Consider the following 17,493-nt stretch of genomic DNA (forward strand, 5'->3'; position numbering starts at 1 on the left):
GCGGCGCATAAGCCCGCACCCCCCACTATCTTGGAGGAGGTACCAGCGCGCTTCAGCCGGCTCAACTTTTAATAACACCCGCAAAATCATCTAATTAATCTGATTACGGACGGACCCGGACCCGCACACCGACGCAACACTCCACGCTAATACCTACTCCTGAGCATTAAACCAACTTATTGGTCCCATGTAGTGCTTTATGGATTAGACAGATAGGCCGTGGCTTATGTGCCAAGATAAGCATAAACTAAGCGGACCCCCTAAACGTAAAGCCCGGCAACTTTATTGCACACCCTAAAAATAAAAAGCTACAGTTTATTGAAAGCCTAGCTAAGCTAGCTGTGAAAAATAAAAAGACAAACTTAAAAGTAAATCTATATCTAAATATGTAGAAAGTTATAATATTTTAACATTACAAAATTATAATTTCGTCCAATGTTATATTTATTAAAACACTAGTACCCTTTGACCTAATTTATTTAAAACAGCAGACATTATATAAGGTAAATGAAAGATTTTGTTGATATATTTGTGCGTTGCCCTTATAATTGTAATTACGTAGGCCCGGATCCTCTTTTGGTTGACTCATACGATGAACGAGCTCTACGTGAAATGGAGATTTTATCTTTGCCCCAAGATGGAATAAGGTGGCTTTAACAGTATAAACTAGGCTATATATACACAGGAACTTATCTGGCACGAGTAGGGCAATATTGTCCAGGTCATAAATAAAGCTTTGATTTCTGTAGGCGACCCTCGCTTTTACGCTCCTTAGGACCCTTTTAATAGTTTCTAAAGATATCTGACTTAATTCGCATAATGAACATGTGATTACGTTTTATGTGCATTTATAAACCTCTGTAATTTAGCCGAAAATGGGGAATGGAGTGTCTTAACACTAAGTTCATTCTGCCTATCTTGCTGTGTGAGGGATATCTTTCGTTAAGCTGATTTAGAAACCTGTTTAAATATCTCGTACGTTGGAACAAGAAGTCCATTAGTGGAATTTAAGTCATAACTTGGAGTTTGTGCGTATTAATTTCTCGACAATTACTCGCTAATCCGTTTTCTTCAGAAATTAAATATTTAAAGCTACAATTTGTGGTGCTTCCGTTTCGCTCGCCCTACAAAAGAGAGGCATTCGTGAAAGTAATATTCAGAATTATATCGTTACTACGCTTTTGGATCTTGTAACAATTATCTCTGCTTTGGTTTAACAAGCATTTATTTTGAGAAGGAAATTGAGGCGGTTAATTATAGTGGATATTAAATATCCTTTTTACGTTTTTGAATGACAGTAATATCCGCCTTAATATTTTTTTGTACCTAATGAGTAACGTAAAAAAAGCGATTGGCATTTATATTCTTCAATCAACGATGAAACTGTCAGAAACAACACAACTTACTTGATTTTCCTAAGCGAACTTCTCAAGTAACCTTTAAGATATCAATGGTGATTTCCCTTACATCAACAGGTAGTGAGGTTTTGAAAAAAGCATCAACCGTTTCCGATAAAAGGCGAAGCCTATTGGCGGTGCGATCTAAGTACAGAATACAAAAAGAGGCTGGCGGGAGCGTAGATAGGCAGCCGGAGCGACGCGAATGCGACATTTCAATTTGAGCATATATTATTCATGGTAATGCGTTAAAAGCAGCGCACACTTGCTCGTAGCGCGCGGGCGGCGGGCGGCGGGCGGGCGGCGTAGGGCGGGCGGCGAGTAATCGCGGCGTACGTGCTAACGCCAGATACGTAATATGTATATTCAATGCTCTGCTTTAAAATTGTCGTTTCGCGCCATTTGCAACAACGCCGGGCCCGATGTGCTTCGCTTATAAAGTAACACAACGAAATGTGGGCCTAGTATTTATTTATCGCAGTCCGAACAAAATCGACTCGCTTTTACCGTCTACGTGGAAATGCCTTTGGAAACATGTTCATGATTTGAAATATTTCACTATTCAAATATTTTACTTTTAGTGATGTGTGCAGAATTTTTTTTTTATGTAATGAGATGTAATTAAATACCGACACTCATTAATGAAATTTTACATTACTTCGAATGTACATATACTGGTTTGTGATATATATTTTATAATGAAGTACATATTCAATTTTAATACTTATATATTCAATAATATTTTAATAATTATATATTTTTATACATATTTCTTCTACATTTTTCCTAAAATTAAAATCAATAACGAGAAAACTAAGTACGTATAGAAATTTTAAAAAAGTAAGACACAGCAAAAAACATAAAATATATTAAAATATAATTCAAACATTTATTAACTGTACCTTCTCCACTTTGGGTATAATTTGATATGAATTAGAGATAATAGGAAGCAAACTAAAAGTGTATTTTCGCGTATCGTGAAGCCGCTACGACCATCTATTATTCATCATCGAAGACATGAGAAAGAAATTTGTGTAAGTGCGTTCCGAGCCAATCTCTCTATCTTTATTTCACAATAAATGGATTACTATTCACAAACCTCGTTTTCTTATCGGATGTTTATTTTATTTTCTTATTACTGTTAGTATTTATAAAGGTTTTGGTCAAAAAAGTTTGTTTGTCAGGATTTAAATCTAATTTATTAACCTATTTTATCCGTCGTCGTATTTTAAGGCTAACTACACCTTTATTTTATTGCCATAAATCAAGTTGTTATAAAAAACACGTCAATATGAATAAAATTACGAATTCTTTATTAATATTATAATTTTCAGTATTTTCTTTCATATTTCGTAGCGTAAATTAAAAGTACGAGTAATTGTGGAAAATTTGAGAGTATGTACAATGTAAGGGGCCGGAATTTGTGTCGAATCACCTGCCACCACTTTCAAGACTTCTAATTTATCAGTAAAGGCACCCGACACGATAGATCGAAGGTCGATGGGCCGGATGGAAAATAGGCCGTCTCGTCTCGTTACGTAGAGGGTCTGCTGAGAATTTCTTCAATAGATTTAATGAATCTCCTAATGCTTAGTTATTACAAGCAATAACTTTCTTAACTGCCAATGTTCAAAGGAAACGGATAGATATTGTGAATTCTTGAATAGCATTATGCTGTACAATGCTATACTTTTAGCTGCAATGTTGTGTATATAAACTTAACGAATTATTGTAAGTAGAATATAGAGGATTTTTGATTACTAAAATATTGCACAGATAAGAACTAAAAAAGAGATATTTATTTCAATAATTATTATTCCTTGGTTAGCGTTCATTTAATAACGTTAGTCCTGAATACATTCATAGTAAATTTTGGTCTTGCGATAAAATAGTATAATTATTTACGAAAATCTGACTAGTGCCATACATATATATTATTTATACTATATATTATGTATGTATATGTTATATTATATAGTAGCGCACAAAAAGGCAGTTTTGATTGACGCTGGCAATCGGCTTAATGTAACCTCGAGGCAAGTTGTGCGGCGCACAAACGACTGGTTAAATTCTAAGGTCGACGCAAAACGACGCAATCTCTCACACGTCACGCAGAAGGAGCTTTCCATATAATTCATTTCCCTATTCATATTTGTCTTAGAAGTTGATACCTTCACAATGTTAGAACAAAAAAATCCAAAAAAGGCTCACAATGTAAAATGACATAATATTTTACTGCTCGAGTGTTATTGAAAAAGTTTTGCGAAAATATATTTCCATCTCACTTTGCCGTTCATACAAATTGAATCGAGTCCCTTATTTTTAGCTGGAACTATGAGCGTACGGTTTATATTCGTCGTTGGAGATTACGTGACTTGAAATAGTAAAATCGGATGATGATGTTGATAATGTAGCTCGTAATGGGCCATTGCCAATAAAACCTTATAGGTAAGCGATGGATTAAAAGGAACTGGGTCAGGGCAAGGCATACCTTATGAAAATAACGCTATTTTGAAAGGCGGCAGTGGCGTATGTCGACGGAAGCATTATTATCAATATGTATTATGTTACCACGCCTACCGTACTATACGAGTGGTGTAAATGAAATCCGCCCATATACTATTATTTCTTTGCTCCATTTCATTTAACGTGGGGCTACGGCCGTTCTAGGAAATAATTATCATCGCGAACGTGTATAAACTGTGTCAAATTTTTTTAGAACTACTATAAAAATATGTTTTAACTTAATCAAATTGTTAATTTTGTTACAGAAAGAAAATAAAATCAGGTTTTGCATTTTTCATACTACAACCAGTAAATACAATGATATTCCTCAACTAATAAAGCCATATGTGATAATAAATAAATAAATTTCATCAATTATAAATTGGCAAAAGGGCAATAGAATACAAATATTTTGCGAAAACCGTAACCGTTTCGCTGTCCAGACGCAGTCATGTTTAATAAGTGGATCATTTACGCCTGTCATTTCCAAAGGGATGTGTTGGCTGCGTAAACTCGGCCTTTCCATTCTCACTCAGTTTTAGGTAACAAGCCGTACGTATCTAAATCCCTTCACAATGAACTGACCCATAAAGCAAATAAGTCCGGGACTTGTCAAAACTTATTAAAGTTAAGATATTCCATGCAACTAGATACCACTGATGTTCAAAAGATAACGTAGATCGATATCATAAGTTTTGGCCGCAAACTTGGTGGCCGCAGTGGCCGTCCAAAACTTCCATGTGGCTGATAATTTACATAATAGAAGACGGTAGGTCTATCTACTATCGGGTCAAACTTCTGTGGATTAGGGCTTTCATGGGCAGAGCTTATCGGATTTTGAACGAATTTCGGGATGCTTGCGATAGCGTCGTCATTATGGATACTCGATTTATATGCAGATTGGAGTGGAGTAGCGATGGCGGCATGCAGGCACGCGCCGGCGACCGCACTCGCAAGATGCACCGCCCACTCTCGACTAATAAATCCAATATCTCTCCAATATCTTCTTATTTCCGTCCATATTCATCTGTTATTCAATTTATGTCCTTCGAAAACAAAACAGTTTTGCGTCCAGTAGCGTAATCGTGTCTATCGTCGTATCTATAATATGTTACAACTGAAAGTTTTAAACTTAAGTAATTTTAAATGCAAATACATATTTTACATGCCTTTTGTATATAATGTATATATAGGCTCTTTATCACTTTTCAAGCTAAGAACCTTGTTCAAGTTTTTCGCTCTCAACCCAAGCAGCAAAGACAGTTTCTATTGTAAGGATTTAACAATATCTCGCGGCTCGTTGCATTTCATACAGTAATAATAAAATATCACAATGGATGTCAACTCTATTCATGATAAGTGCCTAAGACGGAGAGCGTCAGTAGCATAATTCACGAAATCAGATGATGACTGAATAATTTCAATGGAGAGGGTGGTTTGAACTTGTGATATTGTTATCAGCGTCTTTTGTTGAAGTTACCATGTTTATGTAATCCCAGTTCATAGCTAATTGAAGAGTCAAATAGAGTAACAATAAATAAAACTGAGATTTCTGACGTAAATATATATAAAATATTGTAGAACTTTATTATATTTTTTTCTTTTAACAAGAACCTAAAGCGATATAGGTAAATAGAGTTTTCATAGTAAATTTACTTAAAAATTGAATTTTTCCTTGTCATTTACTTCAATTATAAATTGTCGTATATAAACTTTACTAAGCAAGTTTTCACGCACAGATTTATAACATTATAAAGTCATTAGTTCATTCAAGTAATAGAATCGTGGAAAATAGATGCCTTCCTCTATTTACACGTTATTTATCTCAATATCGAATACCAAAAGATATTGGGCGGAACGTTTAGCACCTGAGCCCTCTACTGGATTTCACAATACATTCTACTCCCGTTCGCTTTATTAATGACCGGTCTATACAGAATTTCATCGCACTGAAAACATGCATTAATCTTGTTAGTTTTAAAAAGATTTTTAACTACGTATTTGGTGCTACATATTAATTTATATTTCTTTTTATCCTGTCGTAGCATCAGTACGTAGCGTAAAATATATATTTTCATTAAAACGTTATTGTGTACATCTTTCGAACGTTTTAACAAAAAAAATATATGATTTTTATTATAAAATAGCACAGTAATTAAAAAAATATATTCCATTGTTATTGACATTCTTGTTCAAAGTTATAAATAAACAGAGACAAAGACTTGTATTAAATAAATGAATAGGGAATCTAGATGATTCGTCTCTTTTAATGCGGCACAGAGGAATACAATATCCATGGTAGGCCGAACCCCTTTGCATGTTTTATACAAGCCAGCTGTCAAATTCAAGTTGTTTTTGTTCGACCATTTTCCACGAAACTTTTGGTGAAAAACTGTAATGAAAAACCCAACACATCATTCATCTTTCACCCGCGCTGTCTATTATGAATTGCAGTTTTTAAAAAGTTGGTAATTAACATCAGGGCACGTCGGGCAAGTCCAAAGTTTTAAGTGGTGCGAAGTTAAAAGATCCCCCAATCATTAAAAGCATTAATGGGTTTATTGACACAATATGGATTCATTGTTAATTTACTATTAGTTTTATGTACTGGGTAACAATTAAATTTTCATATATTGTATATTATATTATAGGTAAGTATATAAATACTGCCTAAAAAAAGAAATCATTATGTTTGTACAAAAGTCACTCTAATATATAAAATATGCGTAACTTCTTCTTTACGGTAATATAATGTATAATGTAAATAATGTAATGTGACTATAATGTAAATCCTATCATTAGAAAACAATTTAAAAATAAAAATAAATCATATAATAGAAATATTATTATCGTTTCTAAAGATTTCATTATGTGACGTAAAGTACAGGTTAATAAGTAATGAAGTGGATCGAGAGTTTTGTTTGTTAAAGTGATTATTCAAATACATAAAACGTTTCTGGCTTTTCCTAAACTTCTTTCATATTTTATTCATCTATCCTTCACGGTTCAAGACATTCGTAATCGCTGATCTGATTTGAGCTGTATGTCTGAATCCGTAACTTATATTTTTGTGTACACAAAATGTGCTACGAAAAGTAATTTAAATTTCACTTTAATATTTTATGGAAATTATAGCAAAATTATTTTTTATTTACATTATCTGAAATGATATAACTAATAATGAATGTTGTAAAAAAATCTAATTGTTGTTCTTAAGAATTGCTCTTGTTTAAAATCGATATTGATTTTGAATAAATCAATATCGAATGATGGTAGCATTTTATGTCATTAATATTTAAATTTATTTATATCTTTTAATGGCTTAACTCATATTTTGTTATCTGTTGGCTGTTTAAAAACAAATAAAATGCTTATTCCTCATAAATACAACTGAGATAATGTTAGAAGTTAATAAGATTGGAGCTCACGCTTCCTGTGGACTTCCAAAGAAAACTAATCCTATTCCGATATTATTCCGGTGCCCAATCAATTCGCCTATAAAAACATAGGGATAAAATGCTGCTATCCTTCCCCGAGAGTTCCTTCCTCGGAGAATCATTACGTAAATACGGCGAAATTGTACAGTTTGTCCTCTGGAAGGGGTGCTATTTATGGAGGGCAAAGGGCGAAGTGTATCCGAGTGGCTCTATTAGCTCAACTAATATTTTGTTCTTCAACTTAATTGTTATGTCGCCTTTAAGCCCAGGTGGCGTGTCCCATTAGGCCGCCGCGGGCAATTTAATGCCTGCACAGAACTCGAGAACCACAGGGAACTTCTTGCGGAAATATTTAAACAAATTAAAACTTTTTCTTTATGCCATTTGCCGAAGTCGTCTTATACTGATTCGTTTTTATTGAGTTTTCGCCCACTTTCAACTGACTTGCCAAAAGTAAGGTTGTAATTCAATTTGGATATATAATGGTGTATGTCCACGCGTATCCCTTAGATAGAAGTTTCCCTTTACTGAATTTTGTTATTTATGTTCACAGTATAAACACGAAGTAAGTATATTTAAATATGTTATCTTCAGCAATTTTATCTATAACAATATACGAAGTCTTTTATGAAAATAGAGAGTGGTTTCAAAAAGGAAATTGTAATTTTCTTAGCTCATCTCGAAATATAGCATAGAGCAACCTGTTGATTCTGCCGCTATAACATGAAAATAACAGAATTTTAAACAATGAACAAACTTGAGCAACTCTGCTCTCGAGACTAAAATAACTATATTTTTCTTAAAGCTTTTTGACAAAAATTGTAAAGTTGTTTTTGTAGTAATATTACTGATAGTAGTAAGTGTATAAAGGTATGCTTATTACTTGAAAAATCTGAATTATTGACAGTTAAATCTATGTCGTAGATAATCGTGCTATATCATCCCTTGTCCAATTTCTTGTACCTCCATCAACTATAATAACAATAAATGTTAAAAAAATTCAAAGTAAAATAAATTATATAGGTCAGTCGTGGCACAAGTGTGTGACTGTAAACGCGACTATTTGTGAGTTCGATCCCCACTCGAGGAAATGAATTAGGCAAAACGCGGCGTTAAGTTCCGCCACTAAATAACCAATGAATCCAATCTATAAATCAGGTTACTGAGTATCTTAAGACTTAGGTTCTCTCTGCGTGAAGCTGATTGTTTAAATAAATTATAATACTTATAAAGGAACATTGTGGAAATAACCAAGTTTTTTTATAATGTTATTCACAAACATCCTTAAATAATATGCTTGTATAGAAACTCAACACACATTTCTATGTAACTTTCCCTTGCCTTATAACTTGTTACTTTTCAAAGCCAAAATCAATATATTCAAGAAAGCTAAACTCGTAGACAAGACGTATTGTTCTCGAAATATTTGGTATTTGATGGACGGGAAGCTGACCATTACGGGCGGACTGTTTCCAAACTGCCAAAGTAACCGCTTAAGCGACCAAAGTGAGAAAACAATCACATTGTTTGGGAATTTCTAGAAACAAACACCAGCTCTAATTTGGCTGAATGAGGATCCGTCTGACAGGTATAGTACTCGTAAGTTGTGTGCCCATGAAATGTGGCTAGAAATGTTTGTGTGCCTTTGATTGTGAATTATTTTGAAAAGACTACTGCTAAAACCAATTAACAATATTTAATTAATTACATCTACTCTCTATATAGATAATTATATTATTGAAACTAGCGGCCCGCTCGCGGTTACACCCGCGTGAACTATTTTATTATTAATTTCTGTCTCCATGACTACGTCTTAGTGACATCTGTGCACAATTTGAGACTCGTAGCATTTGTAGTAACGAAGTTTCATACAAACTTTCGACCCCAAAAACAACCCCTTAGAAGTCGAATATTGCAAATTCCCGTAATTTGGAGCACCTACGTCCTATAAGTAACTCCTATGCAGAATTTGAGATTCCTAGCACTCGTAGTTTCTGAGATTTCGTGATGAGTGAGTGACCTTTCGATTTTATATATATAGATAATATTAACACCAAATTAATAAATTCACACCTAATCCGAAGCACTATTTCAATTTTTGTTTCAATAATAGTTCAACGCGGCATATATAATCTGTGCTCGCAAACAGTGTTTACAGACCTATGCATCAGTGTCTGCAGCGTCCGTTTAGACGAGCACACAGACAAACAGCTGGACAGTCCTAGTGATTGTGCAGATACTAGCTCTGACAAATGCTGGGTTCACAAATAGCGATATCGCATGCCTGCTTTGATGAATTGTGCTGCCGAACGTAATGCTCGTAATTCTGGCGTATTCTACGATATTGTACCTTTTGTACATTTGTTCACACCCCACATTAATGTTAGCAACATGTTTCGGTGTTTCTAATGTTATTTATTTTATTTTTAGCTTGTATTACGTATTTTGGTTTCAAATTAATTGTATGGGATCAATTATGCGGCGTTAAGTTCCGCCAATACGCGTTTTGTTTTGTTGGGCGGCTGCTTTGTAAAATGTAAACGCCATGCACGATTCTTTCTATGAACTACACCTACACATACACTACATCATTATTTAAATAACTTTTGAATAAAGTTCTTCATTGTACTTATTTAATACGAAATATAAAAAGGCCATGTAATATTATTTTTATCAACAACACATCTATCCAAATAATAGAAAAAATTAAAACAAAAAATATAAGATCTGACATAAAACAATATTATCAGATTGTCTAATGATAAGAGTTTTGTAATAAATCGCGCAAAAGAAACAGACAAAAAATAACTTTGGAAATGTTCAAACATACCAACGCTGCAAATTAATGAGACAGGTACCTCAGGGGACATGGCGGGTGTCTCCCCTTAAATAAAATACTTAATAATAGAGACATTGCTTAGTGAGAATGAGCCACATTAAGGTAATTTGTTGTAAATACGTGTTCAATGATACACTATTTAAGGTTATTTTTATTTTAGGGTTCTATACTTCATAAGAAAAAAAAAGGAACCCTTATGGGGTCACTTCATCTGTTTGTCTGCCTGCTCGTATATCTGTCAAGATTAGAATTTCTTTCAAGATCGCGTAGAGGTAGCAACCTGAAATTAATATTAAATATCAAGGCCTTTAGTCTTTTGCAGTACAGTATATCAACACAGTCAAAAATTGGAGCTTTTTGCTTCATGCCATGTTTTTTTCCACGAATTATACGAAATTCGCCGCGTAAACACAACCTTATAGACTACTTCCCGTTGACCTAGAATTATGAAATTCGGTAATTTAGAAACTCTCAATGCAACTCGCACTTGGCTGTTTTTATTGTTATTAAGTTCTATATGTATTATAATATCATAACGCTGTAAAAATTTAGATATATATATATAACGCTTTTTAATGTAACGTGGTACATCCATGTTAGAGCATAAATATGTGTACCTACTAGCGACCCCCTTGCGGCTTCGCCCGCTTTTACTACTGGATTATTCATATAAAGTACCTATGTTTGCAAAGCACTTAAGATAATGTGAAAATTAATTAAACCCTAATGCAACCCGCATTTTCGTAGTTTCAATAAGGATTTTCCATTTGTTTTATACAGCAGGGATTTTTTAGTAGGTACAGTAATTTTAAATCTGTGCTACTAATCTTTTCAAGTACTTATTAAAATATATTTAAATTACTATTTTTAGATAGTTAAATGATATTAAATAATACATTCAACTCGAGTTATCCAATATATTAATTATTATATCCAATATAATTAGTGCAAACGCATCTAAATCTTCGTTGCTATAAGGGCAGGCGGGTTTTTTTTTTCGAGCTTGTGGTTAATGCTGAAGAGGGTATTCTGTCCCTGATGAAAAGCAAGCACTACGTGGCTGCCTGTAACGAAAATTAAATAGAATGCATCGGCCGGGAATTGAACCCGGGCTGCCCGCGTGGCAGGCGAGCATTCTACCACTGAACCACCGATGCGTGTAAGGCAGGCGGGCGCGGCGGACTCGCTTGTATAAGCATAACGTCGCGAGGCGCGTTTCGCAGCAAGGATTTTTTGATATTGTAACAACTTCTAAAGTACTTATTAAAATGAAAAACAGAAAAGACAGTTTTGATCTACATTAAATGGCCAACGTAACTAATATACTTATTTATATGCTGAGAGTAAGGGATAAGTGAAAATTGACTCGATGCAGTTGGTGTGTGAACGGCGTGATGGTCAATTTATAAATGCGTTTTTCTCTAAACCTATTCGCAATTTCGAAATAGTTTAAAAAGCAAATTTTATCTTCGTTTTACGTAAAAATTTAATAAAGTATTTTAAAGGATAAGGATTAATACCATTATGGAAAAATATCCCTCACAATAAAAAATATATTGAAATTACTATTTTTAGACAGAAATATGATCACTACACGTTATTCTTAAAAGATACGAATATGCCATCGCTGACTTTTTTGTAGATCTTATTAAGAGGAACAACACTCCAGTACATTTTTTTCATGTAGTATTTACCATTAAAGCAGCGCATGCGCCAAAGTGTCTCAGCAGGTAGGACTTTATACACATTTATCGTATTTATGTTAATTTACATAAGAATGTACAAATAATAAACTATATATAAACCTTCCCTGAGAAATACTCGACCTAATGGTGAAGACCGCATCCAAATCCGTTGGGTGGTTTAGAAGAAGAAGAGTTAGAAAGTTCAGACAGACACAAAAAGCGACTTTGTTTTATAAGATATAGGATAACAACCTGAAGTTTCTATATCGTCTATATAATATAATTAATTAATAAAGATTCCAACCGTACGCACAGTACGTGCCACCAATTTTACGCACTCATCCAACCTATCTAAAGCTATGAGAAATATTTCAGCAAGAGTTAAATTAGAAAAGTTGTAGAGAAATCCACACGAGGTCACCACACATTGACCGAATATTAAAAGGCGAATTAGACTGACCACGCGATGTGTTCATAAATGTTCTTATTAGGGCTCTTGTTACGGAACACTTGAAGCTACGTGACTACTGTTGCAAACTTAACTTTATACTCGCATTGAGGGACGGTTCATAATAGTTATATAATTCCAGCATCAAACGCTACAAATATAAACTGCGGTCCACTTTAACTTACATACGTTCCTCGTAACTTCGCTATAAAGCAAAATGTAGACGCGACACTAAACAAAAGCTTAGATTAAATTTAAACTCGCGAAGTGCTTAACTTGGAGTAAAAATAATGTGCGTTGTTTACAACATAACAACCTGCGAAGTCGTTTCTGCGCTGCCATAATAAACAAGTCTATTCTCTAAAATATTTTCATGAAAGAAAATTAGAGAAGAATATTGGTTGGATTTATTTGCTTGGAGAATAGCACTGAGATTGCTATCTTAAGTATTATTGAAAATTGTTTTGAGGAAACAATGGCAGTAATAACTTTATAGACTGCAAGAAAATATGTAATTATAATTAAAAATCAATTCAATGATAATTTCATTTAAAATATAAGTAAAACTAATTAAAATCAAAATTCTAATGTGGCCCGTGGGAATTCATTGATCACCGGTACAAAGTTCAGTTTCGTAACATATGTCAGGGGAATACACCGTCAATATCGGAGGCCATGTCAGTTACCACCTATGGAGATTATTGAAAATGATATTTAATCCACTAGTTGGTTAATTTGTGTATTAATTAATGAAGGTAGTATAATTTATTTTTACTAATATAACATTTCGCATATTTTTACTTGGCGACGTTTGTATAAGGATACACAAACAAAAAACAATTTCATCGGAATTTAATAATAAGAATTGTGGTGCTCAAAATCAAATATTTTACCTAAATGTTACTTTAATAATTTATGTAATAACTCACCAAATTATTATTATAATGGAAAACGAGGTCTTATTAGACCTCATTTTCCATTAGTATTCTATTCTGAGATATTAAAATACAATCCTCTAAGCAAATTGTAATAAATTCCAAACATTAATACTTTCGTTATATCAAAGCCTTACTGGGAAATTATGTTTCAATAAATTTGTTTAGATATGATGTTATTAAGTTATAAACAATTTAGTACACATAAATAATGTGGAATTATACAAAAATGCTTAATAACATTTTTATTACCAATTTGTAAAAAAAATATTGTGTTTATTTTCATTCATAGAATTAGTAACGAAATATTTACGTACAAGAAAACAAATTTAAAACTAATATAAAATTGAAAGCATTCTATTTTGAAACGAATGAAAGCGGAGTGACTAAATTTTCTACTTCTCCTTCGTCTACCTTACTATACCTATGTGAAGGTTACTAAAAAACAGAACTTGTTTGTAAAACTACAACTGTACAACCTGTTCGTAGAGGAATAACATTTTTTATTTACCTCAAAAACGTCAGTGCCAGGGCTCCCCAAACAAAGGCATCGCAATTCCCGCTTAAACAAATCACCTCTAAACAAACATTTCTACAGGTAAGAATAATTCAGCAAAAGGTCACCTGTTACGGGTATTCGACATCGATCATCGGGGGTGCGTCGCGCGGACCCGCGTAATGGTGCCCGGGGGAGCCCGGGGGAGCGCCCGACGGCGACTCCGACACCAGACAAAGCCCTCGGGCCCCGCTGTCATACTAAACTTGCCCGCTTTTTACAAACATACCTACAATTTGAACAAAAAACTCTCGCAACACAACTTATACACGGAGCGCTGAAAGTTTAATTAGGTTTTTTCAACTTACCATTTGGATGTCAGTCCGCTTTGACATGAATATTATAACGCAATTTTGCACAATAAAGAATGTATCGCGGTTTTGTAAGCGTACGGGGAGATTTAAAAACGTAACAATAAGCCGAATTTTGTGGGTTTGGGATGGAGCCCGGGCACCAGGCACCAGGCACCAGGCGGTGACAGCGCATCTCTGCTCGTGTATTGTTCATGTCCTAACCGCCGACTTTCCATTTATTTCTCTATGAATACGTTATTACCTGCTCACCCCGCTTATCAAAGTTTATTTGCAGCGTGTGGTTTACTCTGTACCGGTGCTTATTCGTTATTACAGTGCCAGAGTGTTTTATTGCTGGGGCGGGGTTCAAATCGTGCGGGATGCTCTTGTTTTTTTACTATTTTTCCTCACAATTTTTAAAAATTGGATATTTATTTTATGTTTTCTTGTTACAGATCGAGGACGCCATGTTAATGTTTGATAAACAAACAAATAGGCACAGAGGTAAGTCATTATTTTTTATTATTGACGAAATTTTCCTTTTGTGAAGTGCGTCGATTGTGTGCTATGTAACAATTGAAATTGTATGATATTTAATAATATATGAACAAACTGACATATTTCGTAGCTAAGAAAATGGATTCTGAAGATTGTAAAAAAAGTGCTATACATTCTTACTTTTCGTCTTTTACCCACCACGCCAATCACGCCCAATGAGTCGTCTTATCGACTTACAACTAAAATAAAAACAGTATAGATCTAGAATAAATGGTAGAAGTTAAGCTCAGATCTTGTGAAGCAAAACATAGTTTAGAGGCAAAGCCGTCACTTAATAGGTTCTCAGTTTTCGATATTGTGTACCCTCCCCCGTGCTACGACTATTCTCGACTAATAAATAACAAATCGACGCCCGAATAAAATATATGGTTTCTTTGTAAAGATTTGTATTACCTCAAAAGAAAGTAAAAATTTCGTGAAAAATTGCTCATGACTTTGAATAGGGTGAAATATGGGTTATAATTTTTATTGTGCGTAAATAAGTGTATTTTTTCTATAAGGAAATAAAAGCACAGGTTTTATATTGTTTGATACATTTATTATTTACAAAAACATGTTTATTTTAAATACAAACAGATATAATCTAAATAATGTTAAATATTTTCAATTTATATTCTAAAGAATGTTTACGTGTGTTCTAACAAATAAATTACTCGTCCTTAAATACTATAATTAAGGATTTGTATATTGTAGAATCAGTTGCCTTCATTATCCTTACAACGCATAAGATTTTAATTAAAACAAATCCACGAATTCGTATCTAGGGCGGCCATCTTTTGCCGGCAACGAAGGTTCCCTTACAGTTACAGCAAATATAATGTTAAATTTACTTTTGTGATCCCCATTATACAAAAACAGGTTGACCCGAATATTTGGGCTCAGTATATCGCTGTGCTGTCATTTATGCAAGTTCGCAAAAACGAATGCTATTTCATTATGAGAAGAGCCAACCTTTGTTTCGGTACTGCGTTAACTTATAAAAACATCTTGCTCTCGCTTAAACTTTTACGCCCTTTGCGTGTTACTTGGATAATATTTAAGATCACCCCTACTTTATAATTAAATAAACAAAGAAATAAAATATTTGTTAATATATTGCCTTAGATATTTTTTGGTTGCTCCGTAATAGTCTTAGGTAAAACCTAATAGAAATAAAACGTTTTGTATCGTTCTGATGCTTGCTGTTTATATGTTGATTACGCAGTAAGAAAACAATTTGCATGTGAATATAATATCATATAAATAACAGTAAAATAAAAATCTAAAGTGTGTCTCTGATAGCAGTTCAGGTTATTATCCCCGAAACGTAATAAGTTGGGTCGGGTTGCCGTTGCCCTGCCTGCCGAATAATGTAAAAGTATCCCTGTTTATTTGTATCAGAGCCGGGCTAGAGGCAGCCCGGACGCATATTCAGTCGGAATATGAATGCAAACTGCTCTGGCGAACGGCCGGAATGGCGAAAATCAAATTAGGTATAGCGTGAATACTTTACGGCGACGTCGGGAAAAAAATTGAAATCAAATATTCATTGACTTTCAACCGGATAAGCCGGCCCGCAACCATTTCAATATATTTTATTATATACGTATGTATGTATATTTCGCGGCTCCTGCCTTCGTGACCCCAAGACTTCTGCCCATTTGAATTATTAATTCCGATGATCAAATCATGTAGGCGAGGAATTTTATTGTCTGTTTCCTAATATCTCCTTCGAGGAACTTACCTTACATTTGTTATTATTCACTCCGTATAGACTTGATGACTTGGGGCTCTAGCGCGCCCTGGGGAGGCCCACTTCCAGCAGTGGAATATATCCAGTAAAACAGGCTGATTTTATTGATGGACTTCATATTTATTTCATTCTTTTTTACGCCCAACTACATGTTTCTCGAGATCAACTTATCTATATCAGTAAATCCAGGAAGGGGTATGATATGTAATCAAATGTTATTTTTAGTAATGACTTCTTTTTTTATCACTTATTTTCATTGGCTAATTACAATCAGATAAAACTTATTCGGTGAGCGCTATATTGAATGGAGATTTAAATGGCGATTTTTATATAAAGCTGTTGAAAATAAAAAACCTTTTAGCCTTTCCAGTACATTAAATATGCGCGAATAATGCGTTTAATAGCACCCTTTACTTTTATTTACGACCTTTCCCTGTTGAAAAAAATAATTAACGATGTCCCCTTGCAAAGTTTTCCATTGTTTTGCTTTAAATAATTATTTTACAGTTGAAATTTTGAATACCTGCAAACACTGCGTACTTATATTTAATTTATTGTTATAACAACTCTTTTAAAAAGTCGTAAATATGCTAATTTTTGTTTAGAAGTTCAGCTCGTTATCAAAAAGTTTTCTCACGAAGAGATATTTAGATAATAAGATAGTCCCATAGAATTTTTATAACTTTTTAGATTTTCTATAAAAATATAATATATATATATGATATTAAAATATATACATAATTATTTACTTTATAAAACATGTGCGACCTATTCGTGGCTTCTTCCCTACTCTAATAGAGAACAAAATTGTCTAAAAATATAACCTCTGTTATTACTATATTATTGTAAAGTTTCCTCTAAATCCGATTAATATTTTTTGCGTGAAACCAAAATTCATCTTCACAGACTGTCACACTGATATTACTAGAATTTAGTTAGTGTAGAAGTAGAGATTTAATTTTAAAGGCACAGCAATCTATTAAGTCCACTAAGGTACATTATATAAAAACATAAACTTAACAGGCAAGTTTCACAATAGTCGGTGATGAAACAGTAAAAGATCACGTAAAATCTATTACGAAAAAAAGAACATTTTTCCTGTTGGTTT

The 17,493-nt window shown here is 33.7% G+C and overlaps 1 protein-coding gene across 6 annotated transcripts in view; it reads left to right on the forward strand.

Moving 5' to 3' along the window:
- The window catches only part of Rbp6 (RNA-binding protein 6), a 412,235-nt gene that overhangs the window by 299,367 nt on the left and 95,375 nt on the right, over positions 1-17,493 (forward strand). For all 6 annotated transcript variants that reach the window (XM_085205323.1, XM_085205326.1, XM_085205321.1 and 3 more), the window contains exon 7: positions 14,551-14,599. In XM_085205323.1, the coding sequence (XP_085061449.1) occupies positions 14,551-14,599 (49 nt within the window). The remainder of the gene's footprint in view (positions 1-14,550; positions 14,600-17,493) is intronic.

This window comes from Heliconius melpomene, chromosome 20 (assembly GCF_056956725.1).
Source record: "Heliconius melpomene rosina isolate 202511_hmr_F chromosome 20, ASM5695672v1, whole genome shotgun sequence".
Lineage (NCBI taxonomy): Eukaryota > Metazoa > Arthropoda > Insecta > Lepidoptera > Nymphalidae > Heliconius > Heliconius melpomene.